At 25.8% G+C, this 23,952-nt stretch overlaps 1 protein-coding gene across 2 annotated transcripts; it reads right to left on the bottom strand.

The window, feature by feature from the left end:
* Window positions 1-8,499: 8,499 nt before the first annotated feature.
* Window positions 8,500-13,541, bottom strand: LOC127241466 (cyclin-L1-1). 2 transcript variants are annotated; one of them, XM_051260522.1, is made up of 9 exons: window positions 13,376-13,541; window positions 11,858-12,047; window positions 11,265-11,346; window positions 10,934-11,074; window positions 10,626-10,795; window positions 9,970-10,240; window positions 9,490-9,898; window positions 8,970-9,005; window positions 8,500-8,838 (listed from the first exon to the last, which is right to left on the bottom strand). In XM_051260522.1, the coding sequence occupies exons 2-9, from the start codon at window positions 12,007-12,009 to the stop codon at window positions 8,759-8,761; spliced, it is 1,341 nt and encodes a 446-aa protein (XP_051116479.1). In that variant the 5' UTR covers window positions 12,010-12,047; window positions 13,376-13,541; the 3' UTR covers window positions 8,500-8,758. The 2 variants fall into 2 exon arrangements, with proteins under 2 accessions (XP_051116479.1, XP_051116478.1); XM_051260521.1 differs by having other exon boundaries at window positions 13,385-13,541.
* Window positions 13,542-23,952: the final 10,411 nt, after the last annotated feature.

The raw sequence follows: 23,952 nt of genomic DNA, 5'->3' as shown, positions 1-23,952 counted from the left end.
TTACCCTATTTTCTTCAAATTTTACTGCCTTTTCCAAATAAATAAATAAACACTATAGATATGTTTGTATGGGTGAGCAAAATATTGGATTCGAATCAAATTAAAATTTAAATTTTGGTTCAAATTTTTCGGATTTTTTAATCGGTTCAAATTGAATTTTTGACAAATTTTGAATTTTTAAATTCGATCCATATACATAAAATTTGAACCAATGATATTTAATATATTTTAAATATTTTATTAAAATTATTATATTTTAATATAAATAAAAACTCAAAATTATTAATTATATTTTAATATATTTAATTTTTATATTATATTAAAAAGAAATTTTATATTTTAAAATATTATAACAATACTTATTTATATATAACTATTTCCATTAACTTTTTAACTATTTAAATTTCAATCCAAAATTGGATTCGAGTTTCCTCCTCCCGGAGGAGCGCGAATTCGGTTCGTATGGCGGGCTTGAGTACGTGAGTGATGTATTTGGACAATTCTAGGGCGGATTCGTCGAAGGAAGACTGAATTTCTCCGCGAATTTGTTCCCGAAGCATGCTGGCCGGAAGGCTGACGATAGGATCGGACCTCCCCGCCGCCGCGGAAGCTTCGTATAGTGGGGCAGCCTCCTGTGCAAGGTGCGATGACGAATCGCCGACGGTTTCCTTGTTCTTCGACATCTCCATGGTTGTCGGCGGCATCAATTTTCTCATTCAAAGTTGCATGCAAAAGCCGCGAGACGTTGGCGTCCCACTGGCGTGCCAATCTGTTATCATAAAAAATCGCCACCGATGGCTTGATCGGAAAAGCCTATCAGAATTGATTTGTTCATAGAGTTTTCCGGTTTCTTCAAGAAAAAATCCGGGCTATCTCGCGTTAACCGAAAAAATAAAAATTGACGAAAAAAGAAAAGGTAGAATTGAAAATCAAACATGAATTGAAAGAAAAAAATTATAAAAATCTTAAAAAGTTATTGAAATGGAAAAATTGCAGTGGGAAAAAATTATAAAAATCTTGAAAAATTATTGAAATGAAAAAATTGACAGAGAAAATAACGAAGAAGATGATCAATGAATATCGCCTCCTCTCTTTTTCCTTCTTCATTTCCTTTAAATCTTGCTTAAAATCTTGTTTGGATAAGACTTTATTCCTTATTTTCCTCCAACCTCTTAAATTTCCATTTTAAAAAATCAATTTTATCCATTAGCCTCCATTGGACTGTTTCTACGTTGTGCTAACTTGATCATTGGGTTGGTCGGATCCGCAGGCCCATTTGCTTATCTGGACATTCTCTTGGGCCGCAAACTTCTCGAAACTTGGGCTGCACTTGTTCTGGATTGATCCAATTAATTTTAGGTGTGTACACTGCTAAAAAAAAAAAATTGAAATAATATATAATGTGATATAAATAATATTAATGTAACGTTTTGAATATAAAATTAATTTTTATTATAATATATATATAAAAAAAATAATAATAATTGATATAATTATTTTTAAACTACAACCGAATTGATTTGGAACAAAGCTATGTTAGTCGTAATCAGATGCAATATCAGGTCCGCTATGTTCAAATCGGTGTTTTTGTTAATGTTTTTTTTAATAATAAAACCAAAAATGATTATTTATTTATTTATAATGAGACAAAAAAGTATATATATATATTTATAATAAGATTAAAATTAATTATTTTTATATTTTATTGAGATTACTATTAATTTTTTTTTCCCAAATTATTATTTAAATAATATATTGACACTATGAAAAAAACTTTAATTTGCTACAAAAAATTTCACTATGAATTATTTTTGTAGTAAAAATTTGTTATTTTGCTACATAATTTAATTTGTAGCTAAAACTAATATATTTCCTATATTTTGTAATTTCATAGCCGGTTATGTTTTAATGGCAATAAATTAAAAATATTGGTAGTCAAAACTCTTTTTAAAAAATTAATATTGGTTAATTTTTTTAAAAAATAAATTAAAAGATTTTCAAAAATAAGTTCAAAAATAATATAAACATAAATAAAATTAAAATTAATAATTTTAATTTGAGCCTTTTTATTTATATTTATCAATCTTAAGAAAGGAAAACATAAAATTGCTTGAGAAAAGAGATCAATTATTTTATATAAATATATGAAAATTTATATTAATAATTATAATCATAACAATAGCAGTAAAAACAAATATTATTGGCTAATTATGAAGCTTTAATAAAAAAAAATAAAAAATATATATATATATATTTTTGAATAGGATAAAAAAAACCATATTTATTTTATCCATTAAAAATAAATAAATAAATAAATATACTAAGGCACAAATCGTCGTTCCATTTCAAATCTCTCTACGGTCCACCATTCGAAGTTTTCTAGATAATTTTTTTAAGCATGGTTAGACTTAATAAAACGGTTTGAACCATCGGATACGGTTTGAAATCATCGATTTTCTATTTATCAATTTTTTTTGAATCACAGTTATTGTTTCGATTCAACGGTTTGTGTTCGAAATCGAAGATTCCGATTTAAAAACAGACCGTTACATTTGAATCGCTAGTTTATATTTATATGTTTTTTTGAAAATTTTATACGGTATTCTTTTTATTATTTTAGCACATATGTTTTTCCAAAAAAAATTAATACATTCATTATTTTTATGTTATCTGCGCTCTTCTATACTTCATATGAAAAAAAAAGAAAAAAAAAATTCTTTTTAACTATTTTACAAAACAAACACATTCTTTATTCAAAAATTGACAATTTCGATTTTGTTTAGATATATTTTTGTTATTTATATATTGTATAAAAATTATATATAGATTGTAATTTAAATAATACTAATAAACTTAGGGTTTGTTTGTTTAGTGTTTTTATTTGATTATTTTTTAGGTGAGGTAAATAGAATTGTGTTGTGTTGTGTTGTTAATATAAAAAAACAATAGTAAAAGTATTTTATATTGAATGTTGGTTTTTGTAAGAATATAAAAAATATATATATTCCTTTCGTCCTGAAAGTAAATATTCATTTGCTTTTTGCACGTAGTTTTAGAAATATTAGCATTATATTGGGATATAGTAGAAATAAAGTAAAAATGACTGAAATAACCTTATAAGTATGTGTGATATAAAGGTAATGACATTTGTGTAATATATTGTAAATTGTGAGGGTATTTGTAACGTTAGGTAGATAGTACAGTTACTTAAAAAAAAAAAGAAATGGATACTTTATTATGAGACGGACTAAAATAAAAAAATAAATACTTTGTCGTGGAAATGAGGAAGCACAAAAAAAACATATGCAAAATATTGGACAAACTAACCATTAATAAATATTTATCTTAAATATTAAATAAAAACAACTCAAATATATTAATCTATTAGATAGTAATATATTTAAATCAGATATAATTATATAATAAAAATTAGTATTATAAATTAATATTGATATTCCCTTTGTCCTCGTACTTTTCATTTTCATCCGTCCCGCATATTATGTTACTTTTTTTTATTTTAAAAATTATATATTTTAATCGCATTTTAAATTTTATAATCTATAATTTATTTAATTTTTATTAAATTAATTAGTTATCTTTAACTTAAACATATAATTATTTGTATTATATTATAATTAATTTTATTAATATATTTTTAATTATTTACTAGTATATAATAATATAAAATATTTAAATTATAAATTTAGTATTATTTTTATTTTTATAGAATAGTATAGAATATTTTTAATCATAAACTTAGTATTATTTTTATAAAATAGTATACAGTTTTCTAAAACATTCACCCTAATTAAAACATCACAGCCTTTGCCTGCAATGCACCATGTTTATGCTCTCCTCCTCTTCTTCTCTTCACGCGTTCGTTGTTGTTCATTGTCCTCTTTGGCTGCTTCTTCGTCTAATTTTGATTTGTTTTCCGTATTTCCCGAGAAAGAGCATTACATTATGTAGTTGTTCTTGTAAAATATTTTGGTTGCACTCGAATTTGACATACTTTTATGTTTCTAAGCACATGAACACTTAGCATACAAATAAGTATTTTTCTTTTTTTTACAACGTGAACCCGCAGCCGCAATTTGAAAATACGTATTGGGTAAACTCCCGTCGAACTTAATACTCCGACACATACATTAAAAAAAAATCAAACGACATTGAAAATTAAGAAGAAGAATTTGTGGGAACAATTAATTAAGGAAAAAAATCAGAAGATGGAATGATAAATCTTTGTCGTGACTTATGCTCTAATTTCATTCCATGAGACATATATCTCATTTAATTTATTTTGTCATTGTCTAACAAAACACACATTACATTCATTAAAGTGCTAAAGAAAAGATCTAGTTTGAAAAAAAGAATGATCACGAAGAAGAAGTAATATTTTGTGGACAAATGCCGTGAACTGACTAACTTGTTGCCCTCCTCAAAACACTGAAATTATACTGGAGTCCGAAAAAGATGATTTCCGATATGTACTCAGTTCGGGACTGACCTGCATATATTTATACGATAATTAAATACTGGAATAGTCGTCTGTAAGAGTGGACTAAACAAACAAGAAATGTATGAAGTAGCACGGATAATGGAGGATGGTGAGCTAGCATATAGAAAAGGCCGGCGAGATTGTTCCTATCAATTCTGAGTTCCTTTCAACACATATATGTTATTCTTAATATGTCCAAAAGTTTAATATAATTCCTTTGAAAGGATATCATGTATAGGAAGTGACACTTGGACCATGAACACTTTTATCTCATCGGTTTAGAGGTCTCATAGGAGTGAACATTCTATTTGAACTAAATCAAATTTCGAGTTTTGATCGATTTTCGATTTGTAAAAATTAAAACTGAAAAAATGAACCAAAATATGCTAAGTTGAACCAAACTAATTCGGTTCGATTTAAAACCGAACAAATAAAATTTTTTGGAATTTTTATGTTAATACTCGAACTCATTTGTTCAATTTATTTTTCATCACCAATATAGATACATCTATCCCCAATACATGTTCCAAACAACTTACAAATTGATCAAATACTTAAGTATATATATTTAAATATCAAAATTATAATATATATAAAATAAAATATTTCTTTTATTTAAAATTCGATTTTTTCGATTTGGAAATTAAAAATCATAACTTGCCGAAACCGAAATTTATAAATTCGATTTTTATTTGTTATGGGTTTTATAAGAAGAAGAGAATGAATAAGATTTATTAGTTATATTATTAAGCTTTCATTTTACTAATTGTGGTTAAATGCTTGCCAAACTTGACCTTGCAATGCTTATAATTTTATTTTTAGAATTTCATATAATTATCTTAGGGTGTGTTTGTTCGGCGGTTTGGATTTTGAGTTGGAATTTGAATAGTAAAAATTTTGAATTTAAACAGTGGTATGATGTGATATAAATAGGTATTGATGTGATATTTTGAATGTAAAATTAATTTTTGATATGATACAAAAGATAAAAAATAGTTATTTAATTTGATATTTTTGAATTTTTATGAATAGTAAAAATCTGGACAAATATCCTATACAAACACATCCCTTAGAGTATTTACATTATTCTGTTTTTCAAAAGTTTGAAAAAAAGGTAAAAAATTGTAAAAAAAAATGTATTTGCTAACACATGCATATTGGATGTTAAATGACCGTCTCATCTAAAAGCTCGAACTATTAAGAAAACGCACAATTAATCATATTTCTAACAATGAGTTAGAAATGAAATCAGCTTATTGATACCGCTAAAATTAATTAATATAATGTTACAATGTGAAATATATATATATACTCCATCCGTTTCAAACACGGTGCAACATTTGTGTTTGGCACGAGAATTTAGGTGAGAAGTATTAAGTATAGTAATTTGAGATAATTTGAATATTAAGTTATGTGATTGAAGAGAGAAATGATTATTTGTTTTTTTACTTGAGTGATGTGATGGGATAAAGTGAAGTATATATTAATATATGTATAAAAATATTATTAATTATTTCTAAATTTGAAAATATTGCAGTGAATTTGAAACAAACAAAAAATGAAATGTTGTAGGGTGTTTGGGACGGAGGAATCATATTATAATGTCACAGTAGGTATATTAAGTAGCATATAATCTAATCTAGCCATATTTTCGGACAATTCAATAATAAAGCAAGAAATTAAATTAGACTTGTGACTATTAGGTTATGGGTTCAAACCCCGATGCCTTAAATCACCTGCCACAATGGTTCGCCTAGTGTGACTTTCCCGTCGGACCTGGTTTGCAGGGTATTAGATTTGGTCGGAGGTTTACCTAATGTGCACTTTCGGGTAGCGACTGCGGATTCTCATGTCATTAAAAAAAAAAATAAAAAATTAAAGTCAGGTCCATTCGATGAATCAAGATTCCAACAACTGTGCATTTGTACAATTTGTAGAATACATTCCAAAATTAATATATATATATATAGTAATATAAAGAAACAAGAATTTACAGGTTCCAGCAACTTTGTAGAATATATTCTAAAGTGATATATATATATATAGAGATAAACAAGTCATTCATATAGATATCTATATATATTATGATCATGCATATAGAGGGTGGGTTTCTTGCTTCTTGTGGAGATCAATTGAGAGAAAAAATTAAAAGGGAAATTAAATATGTTAAAAAATAAATAAATTAACTAGTTTTTTTTATTATTATTATTTAAAAAAAAATGTAAAAGATGCTGTATTTTATTTTATATTTATATATGTTACAATATATATATATTCTCATAAGGCAATGACTTTCCGGTGTTTGGCAACCGTTGGTAATTTGAATCATCAATAAAAATGACGATATAATTCAAGTCCACGAGGGTAAAAGTTGGTCGTTCCCCACCACAATGTCCTACCTTAATTAATATATATATATATATATATATAGCATACAATCTAATCTAGCTTGGTTATATTGTTGGCTAATCAAAAAATAAAACAAAGAAATTAATAAAAGTTAAGGCCAAATCGATCGATCAAGATTCCAACATCTTTACGTATGTACAATCATTTCAAAGTGATGTAGAAAAACAAGAGTGCATTTTTTTAATTGGTGTTAAATGGCTAGTCGATCGATTCAATTCAGTTTAGACACGTGGTTTCTGGCAAGCTATGCGGGCGTCTCCGGCGCCGGAAGACTAAAATATCAAAAAATTTCACTTATAGAACTAGTTTGCATTTACGAGATTAAAATGATAAGGGTTCAGTTACGGGACTAAAAAACAATTTATCCTATAAAAGTTAATATGTTATTATTGATTTTTTGTGAGAAAATAAAATATACACTAGAAATAGTGTAGGAAAATAAAAGTTTTGGACAAACAAAATCAAAATATATCAATTTTTTAAACAAACAAATAAAAAAATTATCGTATTTATTTATGACGGATGGACTGACTGTAATATACTCTTTGTGTCCACTAGTAAATTTTTATTTGTTTAGTATGTTTAAATCAAAACTTTCTTATTTTATTTTTAAAAAAATAACTTTTAACTAAATATCAAAATCTCCTATTTTTTACCTTTCACATTAATTTTTAAAGATAAAATAAACATTATATTATTTTATTGCAGTGTATATTTATAAAACATTAATTTATCTTAATTTACATACAAGAATCAAATTTAAAAAAAAAAACTATCAATGAACAAAGAAAATATGTAAAAAATATATTTATCAATCTATAAAATTCATTTATATTTGAGTTAGATATTTCAGAAAGTATATGAGTTAATTTTGAAATAAGAATTTTTTAAAATAAATTTAGTATGTAAATAGTGGTGGCATAATTGTAAATAAATATAATATTAAAAAATATAAATAAAATAATATATAAAAATTATTTGTTCAAAATAAAAAATACATATTTTGTGGACAAATAAAAAATATATATATAAATTTAATGAAAGAGCAAGTATCAAATATTTATTTAAATTAAAAAAAAAATCAAATTTTAAATTCAATTCAAATTTATTTAAAAAAAAAACCCAACAAAGGTTAATATCTGCATGGGATTCAATCATCCTTTTAAGGTGTGTTTGTTCGGGTTTTTGAGTTTGGATTTTTAAATGGTAATTGTTACGTTCGATTTGATATTTTTTAATATAAAATAAATTTATAATATAATATAAAAAATAATAAATAATTATCTTAATATATTTGGAGGGAGAAAACCTAACAAATCGTGTTTGTTAAAATTTTGTTAGTTTTTCAATGATAGGCCAAAATTGTTTATGATAGAATTAAAATTGATTGAGACTTTTTTTATTATTATTATTGAAGCCAAAATTAAGGACTAATTTAATTTTTTTTTCCTATTTAATAATTATGTTTTGAATGAAAATTTAATTTGTGTGATTTATTAATAAAAAATAAATTTAATCATTTGGAAGGAAAATAAAATTTTGATAAATAGTGTCATTAAAATTAAACTATTGTGGAATGCATAGTTGAAAAGTAAGGCTGAAACTTTGCACGTCACAATAATAAATAAATGGTAAGAAAATTTTCACAAGCAAGTTGGTACGATTGAAAATGAGAAACTAAAGATAAATCCGTACTCCATCCAACTTAAAAATCAGCTATACCTCATAAGCCACTCCTCCAATTGATGGCATTAAAAATCAATCCATCCCTATGATTGTAGGTAGGAACAACAACAGATCTGCAACAAACACTCTTGGGCACATTGCGACGAGCTTCCCGGTCCGACCCATTCAAGGGCGAGAAACATGTTTGCTGCTGCGGCGATCTTTATCTCTCGATGATGAATAAGAAGAGCTGTGGTAATCCCAATCTGCATCAACGATAAGGTTAGATAACAGTCGCCATATATCAATATATACTACATCACTATCCTATAACAGGTGAGGTGAGATTCCAACTATCCAATACATCAATCAACAACTTTAAAGGATAAACGTGTACCTCGAGAAGAATGGCGCTTCGACTTGTCCAACCGACCTGAATAAATAGGAACGGCCATTGTAAGGTAATGAATCCAATACATCATCATCACCATATATATATATATATATGAACACACACACACACAAGAATATATATACTCCCTCTGTCCGCAAACTTGTGTTTACTTTTTCATTTAAATATGCTCAGCAAAATTATGCTAATACCATAAATAGCAACTACTCCCTCCGTCTCACTTAATTCGTCCACTATTTCTATTTTCGTCCATTCCACATAATTTGTCGATTCTTTTTTTCGAAAACATAATTATATACTTCAATTATATTTTAAAATTCACAATTTATATATTTTTTATTTTAATTAAACTATTTAGTCATAATTATTTTTATTAAGTCATAATTATTTTCATTAATACACTTCTTAATTACTTACTAATTACACAATACCTAAAAATCCGCACCTAAATACCCTCATGTATATAACTTTTACTTTTATAGTCGAAAAGTATATACGAACTAACCTGAATCTCTTCCTTTGTCTCTGGAGCGATGTCCTCGATCCTTAACCTTATCTCTGTCCCTGTCACCATCTTCCCGTCCTCCTCCTCCTCCTCGTTCCCTGTCTGATTCTCTCCCTCTGCTCCTCGGTCTCTCTTTGTCCCTCTCTCTTTCTGTCTCTCTCTCCCTTTCCCTCTCTTTCGTCCTTTCTCCACTAGTATCAGTTTTATGATCCGATACCAATTTTGTCTCTGCCTCTTCTCTCGATTCGCCACCACCAACCGTGCCTCTAGATTCATCGTCGCTTTTCTTTGTCTCTTTCAATTTATCGAGAGCAGCCTTGATGAGTTCATCCTTACCGACTTCCTGATTTGAGGACCCTTTTGCAGTATTAGCTTCTTCGTTTGGAGTTGTTCCGGCGGCAGAGTTGTCCTGAGTATACAAATTGTAATTAAGAAGAATGGTGTTATGCAAAGTTAATTTACTTGATGAATGGCAATTACCTTTGGAACTGATTGATTTGGGTCGGGGGTTCGATTGGATGTAGCAAATGAACCCCCTTCCTTACATACGGGTACATATTGCGCCTTTGGAAGGCTGTACAGATGGGCTAGAACTTTGCAAACCTCGTTGATTCCAGCTTTGTCGGCATCAAATGCTTTCCACCACGGAGGATTCTCGGGTAATGGCACTTGGAATCTACGGGCAGCAGCATATACAACACCACAGGCCACTACCTCGCTCTTGAACCTCACGCACAAAGTTGTGCGAAGACTATTCACAAGCAGCAAAAAAAGTAATACAATATCAGAATGGAGTGTAAAATTGCATTGAAGATCATGTAAGCCAAGGTATAATAAGGTATACGTCACGAATTCAAGCAATGATGGATGATATCAGTGAAGGATTTAGCAAGTGCCTGGAAAATGTATGTCGCAATAAGAGCAGTAAAAAATTTATATATGTTTTCAACTTTATTTTTACTATTCATCAATTTTTTGTTTCGGAAAAATATCAGATTGAACATCTATTTTTCATTTTCTATATTATATTAAAAATCAATTTTTACATTCAAAATATAACACATGAAGTTATCCACTATTTGGACACAAATGCTATATGCACATGCTTATTATGTATTAGTGCCCCGAACATTTACCTGTCATTTGCGAGGTTCCAAGCTTCCTGTCGGAGCTCTGGTGGTGTTTCAAGTGTGGCAAGGTAATTAGATATAAATTTATGAGGATGCTCAACGTGACATATGAAGCCCATCTCTTTCAAAAGATGTCGTTCTGTTCGGATCAAATCAGCCTTCAGATCCACATATCTCTGTTAAAGCAACAAACATAGTAATTAAACTAAAACCCTCATTTCTCCCAAATTTCATGTATGAGTACTAGCGGCCAGAATAATCAGAGTAAAGTTTGCTTCTATGCTTCCGATTATATGGTAAAAATTTATGGCTACCTTGGAAGAAGTATCCAAATGTTCTATGGGCAAGTTTTCCCTCCTACATTCCATCCTGTGAAAAACAATAAGAACCTGCCTCGCTTTCCTAGGACTCTCTTCGAGTTTTGAAGCAAGCCAAACACAACTGGCAGCAACTCTCTGCAAGAAAATCGAAATCTCGTTCAAATTTACCAAATAGTAAAGGCCGGGTAAGTTTCAAATGCCATAGTGATGATACGATGGTTTAAAGAAGAATCTGAACTGATATCGTAAAAGATATACTACAGTGTGAATGAACTCAATAGCCATGAAATGGTTATCTTAGGAATGCTGGGAAAAAAGATTTTACCTTCACATTAAATCGTGCAAATGATTTCTTGCAGTAGAATCGATGAAATAGAACCTGGCCGGTGGCCATGACGGCTTGAGGTCTGAAGGAGTTAGTAAAGGAGAATTAGAACTTACTGGGAGAGAAAAATGAATTCCATAAAGTCGATGGCTCGTCTTAATTTTTTTACTACACTAATACTTTATTCACACTAGGGGTGTGTTTGTTTCAAAGTTTTGTAACAAATTCTACTATTCATCAAATTTTTTCCCCAAAAAAACATCAAATCAAATACCTAATTTTTATTTATATTATACTAAAAATTACTTTTACATTAAAAACATCACATCAAAACCTATTTATATCACATTATACAACTATTCAAATTCAAATTTTTTACTATTCAAATTCCAACTCAAAATGCAAACCCTCAAACAAACACACCCTAGGTTTATTAATTACCCTTTAAAAGAGAAAAATCATTATTAGTGAAATCTAGCACAAGTAAAGAATGTATAGACCAATAATACAGAATATAAATTATAATAATAATAATAATAATAATAATAATAATAATAAATCTAATAAGCGGAAGACAACAGAAGAGAGGATACAATTTGAGCAGTATTCCACTCTCCTGTATAAGATCACAGCCGTATATTCGAAGTGTAGCTTCAGTGGCTTCATCAATACCATCTTTGGTAGAAGGTGAGTTCTTCAGCTGCTCATCCGTCAGATAAAATGTATCAATTGCAGTATAAATCATGTTTTGTATTCCACCAATAGGAACAGACCTAGCGAAAACTGCACAGAATGCAGAAAGTATATGAGCTAAAAATACTTAATTGTATAGAATTTGTAAACATACCATAATCCACGTTCTTCTAAAAAACTAGCAGTGGGTGTGAAATATGTCGACAGAGCGCATGCTAAAATCTAGCACATCAATAACTTGAACCACAAAACTCTTTGTTTTCAAATTTCAATGACCTAACCGAATTATAAACCAACTACAGAAATTGCTCGTAACAAAAATCAAAATGATAAGCCTTCAAGATATATGTTCAAAGATTAAGCAAATGAATATTCGATCGTTTGACATGACCATGCCTAATTGTGCAAACCTTGAAAACAATAACAGATTTCAAAAATGAAGTTTCTTTATCGAATTTGAGGGGTTAGAAGTCTTCAAACAAAGATTATTCTTTCAATACTAAAATGACGCGAAAAGATTGAAATATATTAAGGTTATTACTTCACTACACAATTGCTCATTTACTTTATACTTCCACCACTGACCGATCTATTCTTGTTCCTTTTCATCACAAGTACAGAACAAAGGAATACCAACTTTACAATACATGGAACAAAAAACAAAATCAAATAGATCCCATTGAAGAACTCTCTATTCCTAACAAAAACCTACAAGGATCAGACATTTAGCTGTTCACTCGATGTCACGCCAAATTATCAAATTATGAATATGGACTGAATTATGCTATGTAGGATAAATCTCAGAAGGCAATGATAAAAATTCCGAATTCCCTACATTCACTATAACACTGCTAACTACACAAAACTCCCATATTATACAATCAACGACATTTAGACTGAGTATACAAATACAACTAGTAAGCCTACTCTAAAAGCCACTATTTCGTACACAAGAACTAGACAAAAGAGCAGTTTTCAACAAGAAGAATGACTGCATCTGTGTCTATCTATTCGATCACCTAATGCATCACTATTCCTTTAAAGCAAATGACAAAGCCCTATACTCAATCACATCACATAACCATCAATGATAATTACATCACACATCTTAGAAACTGTTCTTCAAACAAATAAATTGCGAACTGAAAAAACAGATCAATGAATCCACTTTCTTACGTATATCTTGAAAAGAATTTCCATTCCACAATGAACACCTTGTCTCGCATAAATTTCATCAAAATAATGGTTACAAGCATAGATTATTTGACAAAATGAGAAACCTAAAGAACCAAAGATCGTTGCAATATTGTGATTCTAAGAAAATTAAACTAGGAAACGACCTATCCCTCGATTAATGCTAAATTAGAGATATCGCCAAAAAAAACCCTAGCCCTAACCCTAAACCCGTTTTAACTCACTGTATTTACCCGCTTGGCTTGTCTACCCTAGAACACGGTTTTCTCTTCTGCCTCTGTTTACGTCGCCAGCCTCCCGTCGTCCGCCATCGCCGTACGGATTACTTTGAGTTGATGCGTGTAGACGCAGGGCGGAGACGAGCAGTCGGCAGCATTTTAAAGTTAGGACTTAGGATTGGGGATTTGGATTTTGATACGATAAATAAAATAAAATAAAATAAAATAAATTTGAATTAAAATAATTGTAATAAATTAGGTGATATAAATTCGTAATATAATGTTTTAAATGTAAAATACTTTCTCCTCCAAAATATTTTGTCCGTGTTACTGTAGACACAGGAATTTATGAAAAGTATAATTAGTAAATAATTAAAAATATATTAGTAATAATAATTATAGTAAAATAAAAATAATTATAAATTAAAATTAAAATAATTAATTAGTATAATTAAAATTTTAAAAATATAAATTAAATTTTTAAAAATAAAATTAAAGTGTATAAATATTTTCCAAAAAAATGAAAGTGACAAAATAAGTGAGACGGACGAAAATAGAAAGGTGAACATAAGAAGTGAGAGGAAAAAAGTAATTTTAATATCATATAAAAAAATAAAAATTAAGTATTTAATTGATAACTTCAGGAAAAAAAAAAAAAAAAAGGAATGAATAATACATATCTCACGGTCACAACAAGTTCACTTTTTACACCAAACCATCTTTTACCATGAGTAATTATATTTAATTTTATAAACACATAGTGTATTTTTTTGATGGATTTGAGAAAATTTTAATTTAGATTTGATATTAAAATAATGCATAATGAAATATTTATAAGGAAAAAAATTAATAATCCCTCAATTCAATTTTTATTGTTCTAAAATATATTTACAGGTATTTTAGGTGATTTTTTTTTTGCTATAGATTAACAAATTTGCTATTAATGATATGGTAGAAATTAAAAATAGTAAATGAATAAAAAGTAAAAAAATAAAATTTGTATTTAAAAAAATAATAATAAAAATATGACAATAATTTTACAAGTTTATTATTCAATGTTCTAATTTTTTATTAGAATTTTTCTTTTTGAAACTTCCTTTCATAATTTTAGTGAAAGCCCAAATTCATATAATGAGAGTCAAGTTTTTATAATTATTTCTTAGAGGCAGGGAATTGGGCCTTTGGGCCCTTTGTGTTCACCTTGGCCCATTTGTGTTCACCTTGGCCCATAAGAAATAAAAACTTGTTTTGTCAATATGAATCAAATATATATACATATTTTTTCTTTGATTATTGGTTAAAACTTGTATTATAATTATAAAAAAATATTTAATTAATCAGATCATATAGAAAATTAAATATATACTTAAAAATTATTAATTTAAAGTGCTTACAACATAACTATTACTATATAATTATTTTTTTTATTATTATTGTTACATGAGAGTAGATATTTTTATTCATAATCCTACCTATTATATTTTTAGATTTGAAATATAAATCAAACACCTCTAGGATAATTTCAAATTTATATACTTCATCCATCTCAATACAATAGTCTTGTTTACCAATTTTGTCCGTCTCAAAACAATAGTATCATTTTTATAAATAATCATATCACTGTAAAATTATCCCTACTTTTTCATTATTATTACACAATTGACACTATATTTTATTCTAATATACTCACAAGGGCAAAAAAAGTCATTTATTCTTACATTTTACCCACTACCAATATAATATCAATATTTCTTAAATTTCGTGCGACAGACTATATTTTTGAGACGGATAGAGTATTTTGCATTAATTGCATGCTTTAATATGTAATTATGATAAATAAAATAATATGCACAGTAATTTTTTTAGTGGATTTAGACACCAATATTAGTAAAAAGGGAGGAATTTACACATTATTATTTGTTGGTATTATAAATCTACAATTATATAGGATTTATTTTATTTTGATTTTAATATTATGTTAGATATAATATTTTGTGGGATAATATATTATATTTTATCATCACATTATTATTTTTACACAGGGTTGTCCAGATGTTTTTAAAGTCCTGAGTAAAAATTAAATAATAAGCTTTAAAAACAAATATTTTTTTTTTTTTTCCGCTAGTGTGGAGTAGATTGTCCGGTCTCATTTGCGAGACATATTTTAACTATTATAAAATTTCACGATATCTTAATTATTAAAACCAATAACTTAATAATAATTACAAAATCTAAAGGCAAAGAATATAAGATTAATTTTTTAAAAAATCCGTTTAGAATTTATTAAAATTATAATTGGATTTGAGATTAATTTTAAAACAAAAAATAGTTAGAGTTTATTAGAATTAAAATTGGATTAGATAATTGTAAATAAAAATACGATATAAAATTTAAATTAAATTTTAATATACTAATAATAATGAGCTTTAAAAATATTTACGAATTTTAAAGGCGAGAAAATAGAATTAAATTTAGAAAATTTCAGTTAAAATTTAATTAAAATTAAATTTGATAATTATCGAGAAAAAAAAAGAGATAAAATCTAAATTAAATAGTAATATATAATAATAGTAAAATTAAATTAAAAAATATAACTCCTATTGAAACAAGACCCTTGGTGTTTTTACACCAAAAGACAATGATAAAATTGTCTTTGCACTACTTCTAAGTATCTAATGCAATTAAAACACCATTAATTTTTTAAATTTTACGCCAAAAATAAATATATATTTTTTAGCTGGATACAAATATTATGTTTTTATTTGAAAATATGATAATTGTATAATAATAATAAAGTGAAACCAATGCTCATTTTCTTGAAGAAAATAGTTGTGTTTGGTTGCTGTTTAAAATTAATTGAAATTGAATATTAATTTAAAATTTTATTTAAATACTTCTTCAATCACATAACAAACTAGTCCGTCACATAATAAATTATTAATTTTTTTTTAGTAGTTATACTATATATTCAACATTACAAATACTCTTACAACTTACAATATGTTACATAAATATCATTACTTTTATATCACGCAATACTAATAAAGATATTTTAGTTATTTCTACTTATTCTTATTATATCCCAATATAATACAAATATTTCTAAAATTATGTACAAAAAGTAAACGGATACATAGTTATGGGACGGAGGGAATAATATTTTTTGTTATAGAAAATAATAATTTCTCTGTTATCCAAATTTATTTTCACTTTTTATTATTATTTTTTTTTGTCAACTAAATTTATTTCCGTTTTCATTTTTAGTAAAAAAATATACTCCCTCCGTCCCGCAGCAAGGTTGTCATTTGGTTTTTGTGTCATTATACTTGACATTAAAAATATCCTTATATTTGAATAATTTACTCTAAAAATTTCATTGTATTGGTATTATAAAAGACTAATAAACATATTCTTGTCTTTTTTTTCTCGATTTGTACTACGTCTTGATATAATATTTAAACTTCAAATATCAACATGCAAAAAACCAATGACAACCTTGCAGCGGAACGGAGGAAGTATCACTTTTTCTACTTTTTTTTTTCCTTAAAAAAATAAAATTTTATATTTTTATCTATTTTTCTTAAAGCTCGAATTTGATCCAATGGGCACACAATTGGATGATAAAAGAGGTATATTTTTATTAAAAATTGGACATAATAAATATTATTAATTTCAATCTAAAATCATAACCAAATATATTAATATTTCATAAATTGATCATCAACTTATTTTTCGTTTAATTGTCTTTTTCAAAAATTTTATTAATAAAAATTAATTAAAAAACATTATGTTCAAAATAATTTTTTTATTTATATTTTTGATAAAAAAAAATAACATTCTTTACTAAATATATTACATTCAATGCTCACTTATATCAGGTTATATACATTGAGTATTTACTATTTTTAAACCATCACAAAATTCCAAAACATTTCTAAAATATATTTAAATTCAATATTTTTTTTCATTAAAAAAAAAAATAAGTCAGCATGTGATGTAAATATATATATATACATATATTTGGATCGAAAAATCCAAAATCAATTGTTATAATATTCTATCACATGGTCACCTGCTGCACATGGTTCGCCTAATGTGACTTTTTTGTCAAGCCTAATTTGCAGGGTATTAGAGGGTTTACTCAATGCACACTTTCGGATAGCGATTGCAGACTCCACGTCATTAAATATATATATATATATATATATAAATATAGTAGCAATATAATTGAAGGAGAGAGAGAGTTTTGATCATGTGCTGTATGGAATTAGGTTGAAATATTTGTTAGCCAACCATGACTAATTATGTACTATCAATTTAATTAATTTAATTTAATAAGCCTCATTTGTATAGAGATTTTTTGTAAGTTTAATTTTGTTTAAGTTATAAATATTTAATTTTTTTTTAATAAATACCACTATATGTATCATCTAAATTTATATTCTATTTTTTTTTATTGTCATCAAAATTTATTTATATTTTCTTATTTAGTAAAAAAAATATAAATTTTCTACTTTTTTTATATAAATAAATTATATTTTTTATATATTTCTTTTTTTTTTTTAACTCGTGCCCGATAAACTAAACATACATTTCAATTACGGAAGGAGTATAAAAAAAATTTAAAATATATTTATAAACATAACCTTAATCTAATGAAAGGGTTCATAATATATAAAATACTCCCTTTGTTCATTAATAATATATCTATTTTTTCATTTTGGTCCGATTCATAACAAAGTATTCGTTTAATTTTTTAGTAATTGTACTATCTACCTAACATTATAAATAACCTTCTAATTTACAATATATTATACAAATATCATTATCTTTATATCATACAATACTAATAGGGTTAATTTAGTCCTTTTATCTTTATTTATATTTTATCTCAATATAATACTAATATTTCTAAAATTTCGTATAAAAAACAAATTGATATATAAATATGAGACAGAAAGTTTATTACTGAGATAGAGTTGGTTAGGCACATTGAGGATGGTATCCTATGCTCCTCCAATCTAATCTAATCTAATCTAATTAATTCAATCTTACTTAATTATTTAATTAATACCTACTATTTTTAATCTCTCAATTTATTCTTCTAAAATATATATATATATATATATATATATATAGAGAGAGAGAGAGAGAAAGCATGGCATGTTACGTGGTTCCATCATCCATGTGAAGAGGAAGCATGATGTCTATTTGTATATATAGAAAAAATTGCAAAAAAATATTCTTTATATATATATATATTCAATTATTACTTTTGTTCTATATTTATTTCGCTGGTAAAATATATCTTAAAATTTTGCAAAATTTGTAATTTCTATCTTTGCAAACATGTGATATATTTTGCCAAGGAGATAAATACAAGACAAAAGTGATAATGAGATATAGATGAGAGATCTTTTTGCAATTTTTCGCTTGTATATATATTTACAAAAATTATAAAAATAAGCTATGTTTATATACATTTTTTTTTAAAAAAAAAAAGTTTTGGGATTATTTATTTATATATTTTTTTTCAAAAGATAATAATGCATTACATGCCAATTTTTTTTAATTATTATTTTCACAAAATTTCAAAATTAGAAAAAAAAAAAAAAATTGTCCAAATAAATCTAAGTTTATATAAATCTATTCAATTACTAATTTCTTTGAGATTATCTTTAATATATATATATATATATATGATGCAATCCATATAATTTCTTATTTAGATTCATTATTTTCTCTCATGTAGCTTCATATGATGGGTGAATATTGATTTATAATTGACAAATTTTAAGAAAATAATATTCTCTCCGTCTCGTATCTATATATTCATTTGCTTTTTATACTGAATTTTAGAAATATTAGTACTCCATCTGTCCCGTTGGAAGGGTGACGTTTGTTTTTTGCACATAGATTTTTGAATACTAGTATATCGGATTGTAGTAAAAAATACAAAAATACACATGTTAGCAAGGTGTAATATAAAAGTAATGACATTTGTGTAATATATTGTAAGTTGAAATGGTATTTATTATGTTAAGTGGGTAGTACAATTACGAAATTAGGAAATGGTAACCTTGTATTGGGACGGACGAAAATGGAAAATGGTAACCTTTCAATGAGACGGATGGAATATAATATTGGGATAAAGTATAAATAAATGTAAAAATACTAAATTAACCCTATTAGTATTGCATGATATAAAGGTAATGATATTTGTGTTATATATTGTAAATTGGAAGGATATTTGTAATGTTAGGTAGGTAGTATAATCACTAAAAAAATGAAATGAATACTTTATTATTGGACAGATCAAAATGGAAAAATGGATAGATTGTCAAGAGACGGAAGTAATATATATTTATCAAAAAAATTGCAAGTTGAAAAGTAGTATTTTTTTTTTTTTGAAACAACAAAACATTTACAAATTTGAACTGGTACGAGAAATTTTAGAAAACATTTCAAAAATAAATCCAATTCAAAATTTTGAAAATTAAATCCAAAAGTATTTTATATTTCAATTTTGTTCAAATTGAATATTCGAACTTCGAGTATTTTGCGCATTCCTACTTCACATAAATTAAATTACTACTTAAACACAAAATGCAAAAAATTCAACAAATTCTTTAGGGCATTATTATATCATATATTATTAAATATTCTATAGATTTAGGATATTTTACTCTTTTATTACTATCAATATAATGTTCGTCGATAAATTAATTTTATATTTAAAATATTTATTTATTTAATTATATATTGATTATAATTATATAACTGAATTATTACAATTAAATAAATAAATATTTTAAATATAAAATTAATTTGTTGAGGAATATTATATAATCAATATATTTAATTTAATTTATTCTTCAATGAAACTTGTTTTTAATCGGTTTGGATTTTGTGTTGAATCGTATTATTTTGCAATATATATTATCGATATAGTTCAATATATATAGGTTCTTTTTCCTTTGTTTCTTCTTTTTTTTTTTAAGTTTGATTTCATTTTGCATCGTTCAATCATCACAATATTTTATAGAAAAAATTATATTGTTTTATCTTACAAAATATTATATTCAAAATAATATTATTAAAAAAAGAAAAGAATTAATTAACTTTTTAAAAAATAAGAAAATTTCATTAACATTTGGTTCAATGAATATTATTTTGAAATATTCTTATAAATATATCTAAATAGTCTCCATATTTACTAAAAAATGTGTCTATTTTATCATTTCAATTTAAATACTATTTTCTTAAATCTTCATGTCTAAGAATTTTTGAACACTAGACAAATGAAGTATGATAATGGGCACAAAAGTCAAAAGAGAATATAAATAAAATAATTTAATAGAATTATTCTAATTTGTAATGAATGAAATTAAATCACAAAATAATTGAAATACACTATTAATAATTCAATTAACCTTTCTAAAGCTAATAATCTCTTCGTTTCACATAATTGGTCTTTATTTTTTATTTTCGTCCGTCTTACATAACTTCTCATTTCTATTTTTGGAAATACAGTTATGCACTTTAATCACATTTTAAAATTTATAATTTTTTCAATTTTAATTAAACTATTTGTTTATCTTAATTTATAATTATTTTTACTAATACACTTCTTAATTATCTACTAATTATATTTTACTTAAATTTCTGTATCAACAGTAATAAACTCAAAATATCTGGGAGGGAGGGAGTATAAAATTCTCCGATTTTGGAAAAAATATTTTTTGCTCCATTTTTCATCATTGCTTCAAAAAAGATATTTTTCCCCTAATTTTCAATTATCTAATTTTCAAAATATTACTAATATTAAAGATTAATCCAAAATAAATAAATAATAATTAAAAAAAAGGAATATAAGATTGAGACGGTGGAAAAAGCTTTTGTGATAATGGTGGGACCCATTTTAGTTATAGCACTTTATAACTTTTTGCAGTAAGCGTAAGTTACAAACTAACAACCACCATATCAATACACGCTCCAGGGACTTGAGCTCCTTCAGACATTCTAATGCTTGTTTTATTATGTTAAATTTTAAAAATTTTATGGGTCTGTTTTTTTACCGCAGTTTTTTCAAATTTTACTATTTGAATTTTGTATTTTTCAGAAAGAATATTTTTTTTTTTTTTACAAAACATCTCATCAAACATTATTTTTATATCAAATTCAAATCAAATTTTTTCTAAACTCATCAAAATAAACACACTCATATATATATATATATATTAAAAATATTTTTTAATTTAGAATATCATATTTTATCGAAACTTCATACTTCAATTTTCTATTTTTGTCCGTCCCCAAAATAAGGGTACTATTTTCTAATTTAATAACTGTCCGACCTAAATACCTTTCCAACTTATAATATATTACACAAATGTCATCACTTTTATAACACGCCATACTAATATTGGCATTTTCGTCTTTTTTACTACAAACTAATATAATACTAATATTAAAAAATTTATATGCAAAAAACAAACGGTGTTTTTCTTACAGAACTGAAGGAGTATAATATTTTTCATATATTAAAAAGAATAAAATAAATTCAAAATATTATTGTAATAAAATCTTACCTGATTGTATTTTTTTAGTCTGATTATCATTATACAATTAATTATTATTATTTTTATAATTATTAATTTTTTATAAATATATATATTATTTGTTTATACTATAATATTACATCCATAGTACCGTTTAAACAATAATTCAAAAAATAAATCAAATTGAAAAATAGGACAATGTATTTGTTGGAGAATTTTGGATTTGAATTTGTCTTTTAAATAGTTAAAATTTAAATTGAAACATTTATTTATTGTAATATAAATGTGTGTTAATATGATATTTAAATAAAAATTAAATTTCAATTTAATATAATAAATAAAAAGTACTCTATATTTAATTTGATATTTTATTAAAATTTTAGGTAATTATTTAAATTTTGATTTAAATATTTTTTTGATATAATATTTTATATAAAAAATAGTTTATTTTTATTAAAAATAAAAATAAATAAATAATAAAAAAATTTATTTAAAATAAAATACACACTTTCAAATTCTAAATTGTGGTGTCATATTGATAAGCTTGTATTTTTAGTATTTTAAATATTGTGAAATAATCTTTGTTAGTAAGAGTTAGTGAGATTTGAGAAAGTATTTTGAAGAATCGTAATTTTGTTTTGGTAAATTAATTTTTTTATTAAAAGAAAATGCAACTTAAAGAAAAAATTGCTTATTATATTAAAACATAATACAACGTAAGAAAAAAATGCAAAAATACTTCTATTATTAGTGTTTTATAATGTTAATAGAAGGATATTTTTATAAAAAATCATAAAAATATAAGGAAAATTTTAATGTTAAGTATAATGACGCAAAAGATAAATGTGATCCTTAAAGGCGGACGAAGTGAGTATTTATTTTCGTTAAAAATATACTCCCTCTGTCCCAATACAATAGTCTTGTTTATCATTTTTGTCCGTCCCAAAATAATAGTCTTATTTCCATATAAAACTACCACTACTTTTTCATTTTTATTACACATTTGTGATTACTTTTTCCACTAATACACTTACAAGGACTAAAAAGTCTTTTATCCATATTTTTTTTACCAACTATCAATATAATATTAATATTCCTTAAATCTCGTACCCAATCCAATTAAGACTATATTTATGGGATTGGGGAGTATAAAAAATTCAGTATTTTTGGCAAGGAATTGGAAGTCCAGGAGCTCCGGAGAAAATGCAAAAACTTGGAGTGCAGTCATCACAAATCCCCAAAAGTAGTCAAATTTTCCCATCAAATTCAGCTCCCAACTGAAATTTATAGCTGTCCCATCTTCTCTCTCAATCTCTCTCTCTCTCTCTCTCTCTCTCTCTCTCTCTCTCTCTCTCTCTCTCTACAAATATATATGTATATATGTATATATACACACACTTTTCATGTGAAAGTGGCAAGTGTTAACTTCTCCATTACTGCATTATAATTAATATTAATTAAATAAATAATTAATTAATAGAAAATTAGATTTAGCCAAATGGGGCATGTAAGAACGTAACAGCACAACCACAGCCCGTCATTCACTTTAGGACAATCTGCTGCTGCTGCAACAACAATAAGAATATGGAATTTTATTTTCATCAAGTTAAGTATCTCCTTTTACAATACACAATTAATTATAGCAAAAACTATATATATATAAATATATTTTTAATTATCATAACCGGTTTATTTTTTTTTTTTATCATTTTAGTCTCGTAACTAGATCATATATTGAATTAGTAATTTAGTTAAAGTGCTGAATTTCAAAATGCCTTGAAAATAATTTTCAAGGCATAATTAGCACTCTAGCTCATCCCATTGAATTAGTTTCACAATTAAGAAAAAAAATTGGTAGTAGCAGTCCTCAGGTGCCGAAATTGCTGATGTGGCACATCAGATATTGTGTGAATGACACGTGGACAATAATTGATGATCATTTCTGCCAAAAATTTTAAAATTATAAGACTAATCCAATAGATAGTATAGTTATGATCCTAAAATAATTGTCAAATGTTTACC

The sequence above is a fragment of the Andrographis paniculata genome, unplaced genomic scaffold, assembly GCF_009805555.1.
Source record: "Andrographis paniculata isolate CXL003 unplaced genomic scaffold, ASM980555v1 Contig82END, whole genome shotgun sequence".
NCBI classification, from domain to species: domain Eukaryota; kingdom Viridiplantae; phylum Streptophyta; class Magnoliopsida; order Lamiales; family Acanthaceae; genus Andrographis; species Andrographis paniculata.
Note: the sequence above shows the minus strand (reverse complement) of the source record. Positions and strands in the feature narration are given on the sequence as shown.

Excerpts from the sequence above, each read along its gene's own strand:
- LOC127241466 (XM_051260522.1), bottom strand. The coding sequence starts at position 12,009 with ATGATTTATACTGCAATTGATACATTTTATCTGACGGATGAGCAGCTG. Across the intron at positions 11,347-11,857 it reads AGTGGAATACTGCTCAAATT|ACCTCAAGCCGTCATGGCCA; the intron begins GTATCCTCTCTT and ends TAACTCCTTCAG. Across the intron at positions 8,839-8,969 it reads GAAGCGCCATTCTTCTCGAG|ATTGGGATTACCACAGCTCT; the intron begins GTACACGTTTAT and ends TCGTTGATGCAG.